Source organism: Patella vulgata, chromosome 4 (assembly GCF_932274485.2).
Source record: "Patella vulgata chromosome 4, xgPatVulg1.2, whole genome shotgun sequence".
NCBI classification, from domain to species: Eukaryota; Metazoa; Mollusca; class Gastropoda; family Patellidae; genus Patella; species Patella vulgata.
In genome coordinates this window covers 57,771,783-57,788,239 of record NC_065882.2, presented here as the reverse complement: position 1 = coordinate 57,788,239, position 16,457 = coordinate 57,771,783, and the positions used below count along the sequence as shown (strand labels likewise).

General features: G+C 32.1%; 2 protein-coding genes across 4 annotated transcripts in view; one reads left to right on the top strand and one right to left on the bottom strand.

The window, feature by feature from the left end:
• The window catches only part of LOC126817803 (uncharacterized), a 41,544-nt gene extending 41,071 nt beyond the window's left edge, over positions 1 to 473 (bottom strand). For 2 of the 3 annotated variants that reach the window (XM_050544952.2, XM_050544953.2), the window contains exon 1: positions 300 to 473. In XM_050544952.2, the coding sequence (XP_050400909.1) occupies positions 300 to 353 (54 nt within the window). In that variant the 5' untranslated portion in view covers positions 354 to 473. The remainder of the gene's footprint in view (positions 1 to 299) is intronic. The other variant, XM_050544955.1, reaches the window with a different exon arrangement.
• LOC126817814 (minor histocompatibility antigen H13) lies at positions 435 to 14,482 on the top strand. Its single transcript, XM_050544980.2, has 11 exons — positions 435 to 821; positions 4,248 to 4,346; positions 4,824 to 4,906; positions 6,666 to 6,754; positions 7,112 to 7,197; positions 8,057 to 8,182; positions 8,521 to 8,578; positions 9,279 to 9,399; positions 10,353 to 10,461; positions 10,775 to 10,860; positions 11,553 to 14,482. Exons 1-11 carry the CDS (start codon positions 633 to 635, stop codon positions 11,626 to 11,628), a joined length of 1,122 nt encoding a protein of 373 aa, XP_050400937.1. The 5' UTR covers positions 435 to 632; the 3' UTR covers positions 11,629 to 14,482.
• The last annotated feature ends 1,975 nt before the right edge of the window (positions 14,483 to 16,457 follow it).

Genomic DNA, 16,457 nt, shown 5'->3' with positions numbered 1-16,457 from the left:
AACAGGCTTAGCCTATGTAAAACCCCTTGTTATAAACAAGAAAAGGGCACTGGGAAACCAGCCAAAACTGGCACGGACATGCCAAAGGCTAACAACAATATACACAAAACAATAAATAAAAAAAATAAAATGTGAATGTCATCATAATTTATTAATAATAATTTTATAATATGTAGTAGAAAATGATACACAAACGTGTGTTCGGATAATTTAATGTCCGAAAATAAATGGTTTATACTCCCGATGGTATGTTATATAACTAATTTAAAAAAAACTCATTAAAATTATGAATAACTTACATCTATTACACCGTCAAGTTCTTGAAATTCCAGGACGTCTAACGCTTCTGCCATGTTGACATACGGCCGGAAGTTACTTGTGCCTTATTGACTTCGCGCATGCGATGTACAACATAATTATGTCATCACCGTTATACGTCACCGAGTGGGCGTTCCCGTTAGTGTTCTAGTTCTATGATTAAACTTAGGGGAAATTGAAAAAACGTTAATTTTCCAGCTGGAAGACCTCGACTAAGATTATTGATGACGTGTAAGAAAAAACTTGGATCGTAGACGTCGCAATTCCGGACATGACTAGATAATCAAAGCTATCTTCGTGTACGTCACAGCAACATGGCAGACAGCATGGCAGAAGAAGTAACTGTAAACGCAACTTTAAACGAAACCGCCACCAATGGCACCGGTAAAATTCCAGCAACACCAGAGGGAATGGCCGTGGCATATACAAGTTTATTCTTGATGGCCATTTTCCCCATATTTATTGGTTCTTTCCGTTCTGTGAAGTACCATAAGGAACAAAAGGTAAACACAGGATTTAATTCATAGATTAGTATTAGTAAAATTTATTAGTCTTAATAAGACACTTATTATAATAAAATTGTTATTTGGTTTACATTTCCTTACAGGTTACAGAAAAGACGATTTATAGTTACTAATATGCATCATTTTCTCTTTACACAAACAGCTTGCTCAGTAATTCTGACGGTACTGTGTGAACCATCGTAAATTTTAAACAGATTTCTTCGATTATGAACAAACTACTTAACTTTGGTTATTATAAACTTACCTGTGTGTTTGTAATGAACTCCCATTCGATAAAATCCATTGCACAACTAATTATCACAACGATGAAAACAAGTTCTCTCTTGAAAAATTTGAAAATTTACTTGTAATTTCGACAGAGTCGATGTCAACAATATCTTCGTGACGTATTGGTCGAATCCAATATACCTGTTGCGGGGGTTGGTTAACATTGAAAGATAGTTTGACAGCGCGATCATTTTGATCGTATATGGGTTTGGACGACGAAAAATATCAATTGAAGGCAATTACATAGGAGATTTATATGGAAACCATTGATCGCCAGTCTATCAAATTTTCTTCACAATTAAATTATCACTGATTGCACAGATACTCGTAAAAATAAAGTCATATATAAACTATAAATATCCTATCTTCTTTCTGTTATAAATAATTTAACAAGGATCATGAAGCTTACCTCCGAATTCTCTGAGTGTATTTTTAATTTTATACGCATTCTTTCGATCGAATAATAACCGCTTCAGTAACATCTTTAAGCGTGTTGCGACAGCCCTCAACGTGCCTATTGGGTGCCCGGGTGGGTATATAATGATACTAAGCCCGTATGACCCCGTAAGAAGCGGAACATTAATTCTCGATTCGACAGTTTTGACTGAAGTGTGATGAAGCCCGTAAAACAAATGTATAGTTGTGTTTGTGCGGCATGCGTGTTCAAAAGTAAATTATCCCATCCGAATCGCTAATCAAATAATTAGAACAAAATATTTCAAAAAGTAAAGCTATAAAATTTGCAGAGATTTTACTAGAATGTAAAAGACGGTAACTAAAATGCGGGTAGTTATGTGTGCGAACGCTCAAACTCTATGCCAATTGTCGTAGGTATCCAGACCACTCGGACCAAAGACTACTCAGACTAAGACCAGTCGGACCAAAACAAGACCAGTCGGACGAATTAAATTATATTATTAGGCTAGACAATATGCTAATTATTTATTATTAAATCACAATACAAAGAAGCAAATAATTCTTATACGGAATTCTTATATTTAGAGTTGTTTAGTTCAATTTTGTGTACGGAAAATAAATCAACTATTAGTTTTAAAATTAATTAATAATGGTGACAAAAAAAAATATCAATCTAATTTTTCTTATTTACTCTTGCAATGAGACTCGGTATGTCCAGACTTTTGACAGTTTCTACATATACGGGTATATTGTTCTTATCTGATGGCCTAATTTTACTTTTTCCACATTCGCGGTATCCCCAGTGGTTTCATTCCGTTCTACCCCACTAACCACTGGGTTAATATATGGGGGGGAGGGAGACACGTTTTCAAGTTATCCGCCCTTGATGCGTTAATATAAACAGCCCATAATAATACGAAGACCGGACGTTTATAATATACACCTTTTTAAACGTGACTACAAGTGTGGTTCTCGATATTTTGCGATTTGGGATACAATTATCAATTTATTCAAACAACACGTTATTATTAGTTCGAGTAGTCATATTAAAACACACACAATTAGCAATTTATTCAAATAACACTTTATTATTGGTTCGAGTAGTCATATTAAAATAAACACAATTATCAATTTATTAAAATAACACTTTATTATTGGTTCGAATAATCATATTAAAACAAACGCAATTATCAATTTATTAAAACAACACTATATTATTGGTCCGAGTCGTCTTTCTGTTGGGTCCGAATAGTCTTTTTGTATGGTCTGAGTAGTCTATTTGTTTGGGCTGAGTGGTCTATCAGTTGGTCCGACTGGTCTTGAACCGGGTGGTCTTTGGTCCGAGTCGTCATGGATTCTTGTCGTAATTGTACTTGAATTTCCTATGCTGTCACCCCTAATACGAAATGATATCCTCCGCAGAGTGACGTAACCATCTGCCATATTGGTATTATTCTCTGGGAAAAGTTTGTGATATTTCAATTTTTCAAGAGAGAACTTGTTTTCATCGTTGTGATAATTAGTTGTGCAATGGATTTTATCAAACGGGAGTTGATTACAAACACACAGGTAAGTTTATAATAACCAAAGTTAAGTAGTTTGTTCATAATCGAAGAATTCTGTTTAAAATTTACCAAGACTCAGACAGTAGTTACTTTAGTAACAGATTCTATTGGGCTCAGTCTGCTATCCGTAGGGCTACAGACTGACGCTATAGACAACTAATATTAATATTTATCAAAATAAGGCTTTTCCTTCATCTCGGTTCTAAGGCTAATACTAGTAGCGATTCATGTAGTGCCACCACACACTTAAAATAATCTCAAAAACTACTAGTAATAAAAAAAGATATAATTTTTACCAAACCAAAAGATGTTACATCCTTTAAGTTTTCATGAATGAGGGCCCAGATCATTGATGGCCATCATGATGGTTGGACGGAAGCCCTTCAACATGTTACCATGTCAGAAGTGTTTGCTTCATCTGTAAAAAACCTTGGTGTTCATGTGGACTCCCACATCAGTTATAGTTATATGCAAGGTTTCACACTATCACCTAAAAAACATACCGTTGATAAGGCACCTCCTTACTAGGGATGCCACTGCCATCCTTGTACACTGTATGATCATGTCAAGACTTGATTACAGAAATAGTCTGTTAACAGGAACCTCGAAAAAACAGCATTCAGAACAACTGTGCCAGAATGGTCACTAGGACTAAACTGTGTTCTCACATATCTCCAGCTCTAAACTCTCTACATTCAGGAACGGATCGAATTTAAATTGCATTTCAGATTGTATCAAGAATGATTCCACCCTATCTACAAGATATTGTTTATCCATATGTTAAATCAAGTTCCCTGCGTTCTTAACTTCTACAGATCAGTGCCTGGTTGAGACACCCAAATACAAATTGAAAACATTTTGGTGCCAGATCTTTTTCATAAAAACTAAAGTCTGCTGAAACATTAACTTTATTTAAATCAAACCTCCAGACCCATCTTTTCAAATGTTAACTATAAATGGGACATTATCGTGTGATTTTTTTGTTATGTGTGCTTAGTGTGTGGTCAATGCTTAGAGCATTTCCCCATTGTGATGTGAATTTTAGCACATTCTAAGTCTCATGATTATTATTAAATCAAACTCAAAGAATTTCTGAAATTATGTTGACCCCCAACTCCCAATATTGTTTAGAGTTAATAAATTAAAATATTTGTAGGATTCGGGGGAGAAGCCAGAGACCATGTCATCTAAAGATGCTGCTATGTTTCCAATTATTGCTAGTTGTACATTGTTTGGTATTTATATGGTATTTAAGGTAAGTAAGCTTCAATATGGACTAATACAATATTTTTATACGAACGAGATCTGTAGCTTAAAGTCTACTCATTTGATCTTTGGTAACTACATGTACATGTATCATTGTACAATCCTACAGTACTGTTCTTTAATCAACATTGTGACATTTCGGAGACCAGTAGTAGTTTCTTTTGAAAGATCATAGGTCAAAAAGATTTCATGCTATATTTACTAATGACATCTATGTGTTTTACCTCGTAAAATAAGCTATAATATCTATTTATAAGCTTACACTTTTTATACTAGAAAGGGTTTGGTTTTGAAATTTCAAGATAAACACAAACTGGGTACAACGGTGCCTTATATTACATGATATTGAAATCATATGAGAGGACAATACTAGTACTATCATTATTATTAGTGCTACTGATTTTATTTCTTTGTTCATAATATGGGTGTTTTGTATAAATGATATTTTTTAATTCATATTTTTCAGATATTCTCTAAAGAATACATCAATTTATTGTTAGCTGTTTATTTCTTTTTCTTGGGAGTCTTAGCGATGGCGCATATTGCAAGGTGAGATTCATTTTGGCCTTTAGAGCTCCATGTCAAAATTTGCATAGTTTTAATAATATTGGTGTCAAATTTGTGTCCGATATCCAATCTTTCAAACAGAATAATTAATTGGTAATTATTTCAGTTTGTGTCTGTTTGGTTGTGTGGCATTCAAATAGCATTGGCCTTTTCGAGAAATTATGGTATGATGCTATAATAGACCAATCAAATTATCATAATGTTCTATAAGTATAAGAATATTGGATATACCAGTATTTTTCTGTTCATGTACACAGTACCCAATTCTATAGAAAACAGCTACTGAATGACATTTCGACCCGGATTCTCTAGTCTTTGCCAAGAAAATATAATTGTATCCTGTGTATTTCAAGTTCAGTTTCTAAAAGTGTTATTTAAAATTTTTATTTTAATTCATACCAGAAAATCTAATTAAAATGGGTGATTTCTTTGTGCTCACTGTTTTGTCAAGATAAATAAGTTAGTTTTGATTTTTAAAAAATTGGGACAGGTTTTTCATGTTAAAATGTCATATTATGTTATATTTATAAGCACAGCTTTCGTGAATTAACAGGTTTAAACATCGAGGTCGTAGGCCGAGATGTTAAACCGGTTAACGAATGAAGTCTGCTATAAATCCACACGTACCTCTCATATCTTGACTGCTTTAGCCCATTGGTTTAAACTTTATGGAAGTCAAAGTGTAAATATATTTGTTTCATTGTTGAAAATTAAAGTTAAAGTATATATCATTCACGTCAAAAAGAAGGATATGATAAGAATCTGAAAGCGCGGGAATTTGAAATAGGGTCTTTTGTATGGCACTGGTACCCACCTTCCGCAAATCAAAAATTTGGCTAAGAATGGTGGTAAGATTGACCATGTCTTTGGGGTGCTTCTTCTAAGGTATTTGCCATTTTTTTGATGAAGTGATTGATAATGGTCGTACACAACTCTTTGGATTAATTTTTTTGCAAAATAAAGTCTGATTTCTGAAATATATATTATAGGTAAAATTAATTATATTTATGATATGTTCGTTAAAAAAGTATTAACATTAGTGTTACGTTGCTCTTATTTTTTGAAAAAAATTTCACAAGTTGTTTTCCTTTATTTTGTTAATGTAGAATGGTAATGAACTGCTCTTTTCATTTTCTTTGTTTTATTTGTTTTGTTTGAATTTGATTTATCTGTTTAGTTTTTGATTGTTTAATTTTTGTTAATGAAGCTGATTCTTTTAAACTTCGTTTTTTATTTTTGAACTCTACTTTGTGTAGGTGTTCATCAGGTAATACCTCGACTGAGTTCGATATAGAGATTAGCCGGTTGATTTGTTGGATATAAACCTTTGAATAATAGCGCCTAACAGGCAGCTGTGTTTAATTATGTTCTCCTGATTTTGATTGTTTCTGTGTGTTTGAAGTATATGTTTGTGATATGCGCTTAGAAACACTTCACGTGTAATGAAGCGCTATATAAATCGAACAATAATAATAAATGAGTTGTAACATTGACGCCTGCTCAACATGCTTGTTGTTATTGCACAGAAAATTCACCCCACTTCTCTATGTGATTTCTACTAAAACTAGTGTAAACCAGCAAAAGAGTGCAATAACATTGAACATGTCTAGTTATTGCACGGTTAAGCTCCACCCAATCTACTTGAGGGAAAACAATCTGCTTATTCAATGAAAAGAACAAAGGAATATTCCCCGTCCATGTTACAAAGTTTTATTATTGCATAACTTTTAATTTTTGACAGTCCAATTATATCAAGATTGATGCCATCTGCATTTCCTAATAAGGAATATCATTTAATCTTTACACAAGGGAAAGGAGAAAATAAAGAAGGCAAGTATAATACCAAACTATTTTATTTCTAATAATTATTATTTATGAAATTTGGTATAAATTTGATCAAGTTTATTATAAAAAAGATTTTGATAGTTTTATCACGATATACAGGAGATAGTCCATCAGTATTCTAACTAGAAAGTTGATTAACCGGTACACTAATTACAGTCACACTATTTTCTGTGTTCTCCCCAAGCTGTCATTGTTAAAATGGTTATTTTTGGACTTTTACTACCTGTACTTAATTTGTTTGAGTAATGGTGGCCCATCTCCATCAAGTCAGATTTTGGTATGTTTGCGTAATAGGCTTAATTCCATATGTACTTTTACATTAATATCTTTGTATTTTTATAGAATTGATGAACTATGAATTTGATCGTAAAGATTTGGTAACTCTAGGTGGTTGTGCTGTTGTAGGAGTGTGGTATCTAGTCAAGAAGGTAAAACTAGAGATTGTATATGCTCAGGAAAGACAATTGACCGTTACAACAGTTTTTTCATGGTAAACCATGATTATTCTGGAGCAATTGTATTGGGATGGAATTTTTCATTAGAGGCCAAAAAATGATTTAAAGATACATGAAGACAAAACATATTAGATAGAAAGAATATTCTGGTTCTGAGATACCACAAAATCACCTGTTTGAATTTCAAAAATTAAACAATAAATACATTATAGGCTACTGCATGTTTATGGTTCCTTGATCAAAGGGAAGTAACTCCATTATGCATTTATTTTTAAATCCTGAGAAGAGGTGTAGAACCTTGAAATCTAATGTTTTTGGTAAGTCATTTGGCCACACAATCCTTTGTGTTGTATTAGAAATTGCATTATGTAAGAATGTTACTTAAAGATGCATTATGTACCATTTAGATAAAGAACTGGCGATAATATTAAAAAAAAATAGATAATTACTTCAGTTTGAGCGCAGTTATTGCTGTTAGAAGAACGGTGTAGTCTCGATTGACAATGCTATCTTTGTTAAGATAATAAACAAAGTCTTGATTATCCATTTTTAAATTAAATGATTAACTAGCAATCATGTTTAAATCTGTTAAGAATCAAAAGCGTGCTGTTGATTATGGACTTGGCATGTGAATAAATGTCTCATTAACTAATTATATAACATTTGAGGCCAAAAGAACGATCTACATTAGGCAGATTTATCTCTTACATAATGCATCTTTAAATATGAAACAACCATAATTTATAAGAAAAAAAAATTGATTATTTTGTTCACAAAATATTAAAAACATTTGCTATAATATATAATATACCAAATGTGATGTATATTGCAGCATTGGATCGCCAATAATTTATTTGGTTTAGCATTTGCTGTAAATGGTGTAGAAATTCTATCTTTGAATAAAATCAGTACTGGATGTATATTATTAGGGGGTCTCTTCATCTATGACATCTTCTGGGTATGTATACATTATCTATAAAGACAAAATGTGTGCACTACATAACACACCTTTACTACCACTTATATGTAACGTGATTTTTGCGTCTGAAGAAAATGAATGATTATGTAAATACTCAGGCCAAAGAATTCAAATTTGGATCTTTGCCGTACAGTTCAAGAAGATTGAGAAACAGTCATGGGCTATATGACCTCTCTCCTAAATGAATGAGTATGGTTCCCACATTTCTTGAAATTGCCAGGAATTTGAACCCAAAGAACTTGATTATTTACTGTGTGGTGCTTAAAAATCCTGGATTTGTACTATGCATTGTATATGATATAAATTGTTTATTACAGGTGTTTGGTACAAATGTCATGGTTACAGTAGCTAAATCATTTGATGCTCCTATTAAATGTAAGTAATCAAAGGTTCCTAGTCTTTTCATAATACTGTATAATAATACACTGTATTTTAGTCTATAATCAGTAAAAGTCTGTTATTGAATAGGTCAAATGGCTATTTAACAGAGATAGATAGGGACATATTGATATTCTTGCCTGTCACTAAACAAAAAGATTGCTTAAACATGCATTATGCAAGAGGTAAATCTATCTATCGCAGGTCTTTCTTTAGGCCTGAAATGTAATATAAACTATTAATTAGATATTTGCTTTGCTTAGAGTGAAGCAATTTAAATGAAACTTTCAGCATAATCCATTTACATCATCTAGTTTTTTATCTATTATAGTGAGAACTGCCGGCTCTTTATCTAATCTTCCTTTATATTATGTATCTGTAATGAGATTTTACCCCCCTTGGAGTATTATTTTGTTAACGCATTATTTTAAACCATACAAGATGCAGGTTGTCAACTGGAAATACCACTAGAATTTTGTTTTATTTCTATTGTTAAGTCTAAGTAAGTCTAGAAAAGTGCAACAGGTATAACACTTAACAAATCTTTGTTGTGTTGAAGATTGTTGGTAAAAAAATTAATGCAAATTGAGATAACTAAATATCTTAATATGCAATGGCAGTTTACAAATCATAAAGACAGGGAAAGCTGTATGTTTGAATCTGACAATTATTTTAAAGTATATTGTCTTATTTTTAGTGGTGTTTCCTCAGGATATTTTAGAGAAAGGATTAGCAGCCAATAATTTTGCTATGTTAGGATTGGGTGACATTGTTATACCTGGTATCTTCATAGCTCTTCTACTTCGATTTGATCTTAGGTGAGTAAATAATACTGTAAGTGATGGATTGTTGGCAATCATCACTACATAGTTTTATATGTTTCCTGCGAAATCAAAAAGTTGTTAAACCCCATTCCATTTATAAAATCTAAAATGGGTCTAAAGATACTTTTCCGCATACAAACTGGACTAGAAACATATTCAAACTAATTAATCTATCACAAAAGAAGTCATGTTTGTTCACGTGACTTGGCTGACACAGTTACTAGCAACGGGTGCATAGCCAGACGAAAATTCATTGCATATATAAGACGATGTTGTCTTTAATCGCTGATTATTTATCATAAATATCAAAACCCAATAATTTCTCCACATCTTTTTCCGTGGTTTTTATCTCAGAAACTGTTGTACCATCAAGTTTCTCAACATATACATCAAGCGCTCACTAACGATGGGAGATCAGACAATCTTCGTATGCGACCTTTCACGTCACTCGAGAAGACATCCTTAATTGTCGAGTTGTCGGTTAGAGAAACCCTTATATTTTTGTGCTGTATGCACTCCATGCGTGTTTTTCATGGAATCCAGTATTTTTCTAGTAAGATTGGATGTTTCTACTTTCCATATATACCAAAATTGACATATTTTTATTGGAAATAACCACCCGATAAATACTTTTGAGGGAAAGTATCTTTAAATGATTACTTGGTCATATTATCAGTTATAAATGTACTCTGGAAGTAAATGTGAAGCAGTGCGACCATGTTGGTTGCTAAAGTTCTATCAACATAACTGTAATTGTCTTTTCTTAAATAACATTAATTATTTTACATATTATATAACATGGAAGTTACTGTTAAAAATAATAGATGATTACTCAGTTCTAAGCAGATCTTTGCTAGATAATTATTGGTGCCATGGAATACTGTTTGCTCTTATATTTCTATTCTGTTGACTAGACATAACTTTAAAATATATGTGTTCTGTTTCAGTTTGAAAGCAAAGATAAAGAGTAAGACGTATTTCTATGCTGGATTTATTGCATATATCTTGGGTCTTCTTACAACCATTTTAGTCATGCATTTCTTTAAACATGCTCAGGTGAGTTATAAATAAATTTTATCCATATTACCGATCTTTTAAATTTTATGTGGATGTATATGTCATCATGTTTGTCCGACAGTCCATCAAAATTGTCTTTTGAGCGCTCTAACACAGTCCAGTTCTTTTTAAAAAGGAAGAAGCCTATCAAAATTCAAATTTATTAATTGGAAATTTAGAGTTCTCTTCCCATTTATGTTCAAACTTATGAAAGTTGTGCACACAATTAAAAAGAATCATGTAACATGTCTGTTCTGACTCACCTTAAATTTAACTTTTAACCAGAACTAATGTTATTTTGTATTTATTGCAGCCTGCTCTGTTATATCTAGTACCTGCTTGTATTGGTATTCCTGTTCTGGTAGCTTTAATTAAAGGTGACATTAAGGCCATGTTCTGGTAAGTTAAGTTTGGATGCTATGAAGCTATGTTTGTCATCACCGTCCTGCTCTGTTGATTAGCTAGGACACCAACTCAGTACTGTGTATTGGCATTATAAGTATAAGCATTATAAGTATAAGCCACTAGAGAACTAATCAATTGAATGTGTCTGTGTGTATACACTACTGTGATTAGTTCCAGGTCTGTCTTCAATTAAACATGCATTATGCAAGAGCAAAATCTGCTTATTACAAGTCTTTCTTTAGGCCTAAAATGTTATCTAAATTATCAATTAGACATTAATTAACTTATCCAGACCATAATAAACTCTCGATGTCAAGGCTAGCCTTCGATGTTGGCTGGATTAGATTCCTATATGCCGCTAACGGCCGTTGATAATTAAATCAATAAAAGCGGATAATCGAGACTAAGCTGTTTATATTAATGATTTTAGTAATGATGACCGAGACTATGCCAAAATTTCACCCGCTTCTTTCTCGGCTCATAGTGGATCAATTTGACTGAAATTTTCAGCAAATTACCTTTACACTATCTAGTTTTTAACTATTATAGCAGGAACTGCCATCTCGTTATCTTATCTCCCATAATGTATCTTTAAGTAGCAATAAGTAACTTAAAAGAAGATAGTCCAAAAGAAACCAAATAATTGAAAAAAAGAACCCAATAACAATATTCATTTTATTTTACAGCTATGAAGACCATGCTGAAAAGAAAGAAACCAAGAATGACGAAAACAAAAAAGAAACTGTTAAAAAAGTGAACTGAAATCAAACTGGGAGAAAACCCAAATCAAAATGTTGACAAATTTGGACTATTTTATTTTGTTAGATTTTTATGATTTTGCTGTCATTGTTTTGAAGAATACAGACAATTTCACAGCAATTTTGTCTTCTTTATTACATTGTATGAGTGTGTTGAATGTTTGTACAAATAGCTAATTGGGGTCGGTTTCCTGGTGGAATTTATTGGGTATCCACTTCAAAGGACCCAGTTCTACATCTTTTTCAACTGAAAAGATAATTATTTAGTCAGATATCTTTTAAAGTTTTGTCTTACAAATTTTGAAGATATCAACCCAGATGAAAGATTCAAGGCCACTTTTGTGTACATTGTAAAACCTCTGCCAAAACGATTGATGTAGCTTTGAGGGAACCCAAAAAGGATTACGCAAATGAAAATAATATAATGTCATATATTATGTTGAAAACTATTTGCAGTATTTATTTAAGGATTAATAATTTATTTAGAACATTGTAAATACCTTCATTATCTTTCTTTTCATCTTCTTAAACAAGCATTATGTAAGAACTAAATCTACCTATTGCAGGTCTTTCTTTGGGCCTTTGTTATATATAAATTATTAATTAGACATTTATCAACATGACAAGACCATAATCAACTCTCAGTGCCATCTGATTGCTCTGATTTTAAGTAGATTAGAACAGTTTGGCCATTTGGTGATTTAATTTAAAAATGGAGAAATGAGGCCAAGACTTGAATGACCAGTACGGTTGGTTAAGGTCAATGCAGACATCTTGTCAAAACTACAACCATTGGTAACTTAGTTGAATTTTAATGAAATTTTCAATATATCAATTTTGCATTATCTGTTTTTGAAATATTATAGCAAGAACGGCCTGTTCTTATCTAAATCTTACATAATGCCAATTTAATTTCCACTTGATTATTAATAATAATATTACACTGGATTATATTTTGAAATTATATATTGCTTTATTGTTGACTGCTGTCTTGCTATTATTTATTGTACAGGTATATTTATTGTTCTTTCAAATAATATATTTTCTAAAAGTAACCAAGCATGTAATTTGGCTAAAAATTTAGGTCAAAGAAAATTTTGTTAATTTTTATGGATTAAATATCATATTTTGCTATTGACTATGATGTAATTTCTTCTCAAACCTTGGAATTAAAGTGTTGTATGGGGTAGCTTCAGAGGCATTATTCACAAAATATTTTAAAATTACTAATGGTTAATTAGCTAAACACTAAACTAATAACAAGAAGCTCTTGGTCAATGAAAAGGCTGCATTCTTAAAATATTTTAGTTTACATATTCTTGAATAAGGCTCCAGGCATGGTTTCTGTTCCTAATAATATTCTAATGAATATATATTGTAAATGACATTCAAATGAACATTATCCAAAACTTGGAATAGTAGGTACTAATCTTCAATGTTTAGATATTAAAATTTTATTTTCAACTAGACAATTTTGAAAGATGAATATCATCCATTTTTAGACATCAGGAAGTACAACCAAACTAATTAGTGATTTGAACTTCACAGATGAATAATAGGGCCTAAATGGTATCATGTTTAGAGAAAGAACAACCATTTCTAAACAGAGAAATTGTTTCCTGGGACATAGTACTGATTTCTTTGTATATTGGGTTATAGGCACACTAATAAAACCAATCTACAAAACAAATTGCATAAATTTTGCTAGTAGCTTTTGAAGTTACTAAGTCACCATTTGCATGCAGTTAATTTCTCCGTTGACATGTATTTGTCTGGCACAAAAATATATTTCCTGATTAGTTTGGTATAAATATTGATCATACCCATCATAATAAGATTTTTGATTTTAGAAGTGGGAAAGTATTTGATGATTCAGTTTTGATAGTATAAATCTGCCATAATAAAATAAACATCAATGGATAAATTTTCAATGTCTGTAAATTTATTTTCTTTGGATTAGCAACTTTGCAATGTTTCATTTCATTTTGTAAACAATTATTCTTTATTTTGTAATATGGATTTAGAATTGGAAGATTATTTTGTAGAATTTTAATGTCAATTATCATTGAATTTATCATCAATATAATGACCAAGTTAATGTATGCCATTATTGTTTTAATGTCTTGGAAGGGATGAAGGCCATTCAAAATGCTGGTTTAGAGTTTTGTTTCTTATTTATACATTTAGTGTTGTTTTAAGAGTATAAACATCTTTTCGTTTTAGATAGAAATCATGTTATGTGAATTAGAGAAAAAATGAGAGTGGACTGAGTTAATGAATTTATTAGTATAATAATCAATTGATTGTGCCTAATATGAAAGAATTTTGAGAGACTATTTTAATATTTTAAAATATATGTATTGGTTGAGGAAAACATGTTATAAATATGTCTGTTTATGTTAAATATTAAAGGTTATTCCATTTGAATTATACTCCCAGTCTTAGCCTACTTCTGTGTGTCCATTCCATTTTGCTTCAAAAAGATAACTGAATTTATTCAGTCAAATTAATCCCATGACATGTTTGTTGAACTTAATTATTCACCACTTGCAAAGTAAAATAAGGTTTGGGAAATCATATTTTACTTTAAATTATCATAGTAATTGAATTTTACATTCAGTCAGACTTACTGAATGTTCAGCGCTGAAGAAAACGGTTATTATTATTTATTATTATGACATAAAATATTTAAGATAATGTTGCAACTTCCTCTGATGTGAAAGATTGAATTTATTACACCCTTGTATATTTAAATTATAGATCTATAAAGTATATTATTGGCCTAATATCAAATGGAATAACCCCTTGTTGTAAACTTTTCTTGCTGTTGCAGGTTTCAAATAAACCACTTCATATTATGTTTCTACTTTATTATTGTTTTTCTCATTGCATAAAACTTTGACAAGGTCTGTCTGATCCCCTTAATGTGCCCACCAGCAGCTAAGTCATCTATGCTAGCTTTAAAATTCATTACAATAAATCCTGCTGAGCATGTTACAAGCCCACTTGCTTTACAAAATTTGTTTTCAAAAACCTATGTGATTTGATTATAAATCTGGACTAAAAACATATTCAAAAACTGATTTATATATCAAAAGTTTGCTTCGAATCCCTCCCAATACATTGTTTTGTCAACAAAAATACACCATGCCATAAAAATCTATTTTAAGCAATTTGGTTTGTAACGAGACGGGAATCAATTTTCAGCTTGTATTTGTTGTAATTCAGTGTCCATTTACCATAAATATCAAAGCCTAAGTAAATTATTTTGCTCAGACAGTGGCATTTCTGCCAAGTCTTAAGCAAATTCGGACAGTCAGGGGTTCTTTTACGTGCACACCAAACGTCAGGATGAAAGATCCTGAGGAATTTTTTTATCTCGGTGAGCCAGCAGCATTAACAAAGATGGGTTAAACATGCATCATGCAAGAGCTAAATCTGCTTATTGCATGTCTTTCTTTAGGCCTGTAATTTATAGTGTAATGTTATCTTAATTGTTAGACATTAATGAACCTAACAAGACCATCAGATGCCTGCAATATTTAGTGGATTCAAATACGTTTTGTGCTGGATGCGGTTACCATAAAAATGGAGAATCAAGACTTTGTTTATTATTGTAACAACGGTATTACTGACAATCAAGACTAGCCTATAATTATATCGCCAATTCCTTGGTTCAGAGTAAAATAATCTGACTGAAATTTTCTAAATATTCTCTTTTCATTATCTATTTTTAATTATGATAGCGAGAACTGTCCGCTCTTTATTGAATCTTACCTAATGCCACTTTAAGCGTGAGCGTTGTTATATGTTCAAAGACCAATAAAAGTTGTATATCTATAGAATTTAATTGGCATATTTGCTACAGTAGGCCTATATCAGTTAAGAATCATAGATCCTAAAAAGTATTAAGACCCAAAGTCCATTGATAGATACCAAGGAAAAAATTGGTCTACTAGTACTAGAGGAACATACCAAAATAACTGACATTCCCATGACAAAGTATTATTATATGTTTTGAAAAGATTACATACATGTTAAGACCAGCTTAATTTTTGTCAAGGTCGCCGAGATGTAAATAAGGTTAGGGCATCTGATTGTTGTCAAGATTGTAGGTTAGGGTAAGCATTGGGGCTAGGTCCAGGGTTAGGGTTAGGATTAGCACTAGACCTGTGACCTATGATGAAAAATTTAGCTGGCCTTATCATTTAGCACTAACCATAGAGAGATACAGATCTTTTAACCTTATCAACAATCCCTTAAACTACAATTTTTTTTCAGTTCAGATTAGATGATAATTATGTCTGAGTATAGTGTCGTGTAGTGTACATAATTTTCTTACCAGATGTAGGCCTACATACATCCCACTACAGATTCCGTCATAGGTTATGACGAGATTGTGGGTTAGGGTTAGTGTTAGCACTTGCCCTTTTTACATCTCGTGATCTCTGACCAAATCTGCATTGGGCCTATATTAGCATCCACTTGACACAAACTAGGTCATTTCAGGACTAACACACGGTCCAACTTTATTTCAATAATTCGCTTTAGCAGTGAGAGGAAACTGGAAGACCTGAAGAAAACCCATGAGGTTGGACAGGCGACCCTACTCCTTGTCACATACAACCGGGGAATCGTAACCACACAAGTAGACCTTATGACACAGCATGCACGTGCTAACCATTTGGCCATCTAACCCGGCTGTACAAAATGCATTAGGGAGAGCGAAATGGAGTGTAACGTCCACCATTAAGTCATTTTGGGACTGACAGATGGTTCAATTTTATTTCAATATTGCACTTTAGCAGTGGCAGGGACCCGGAGAAAACCCAT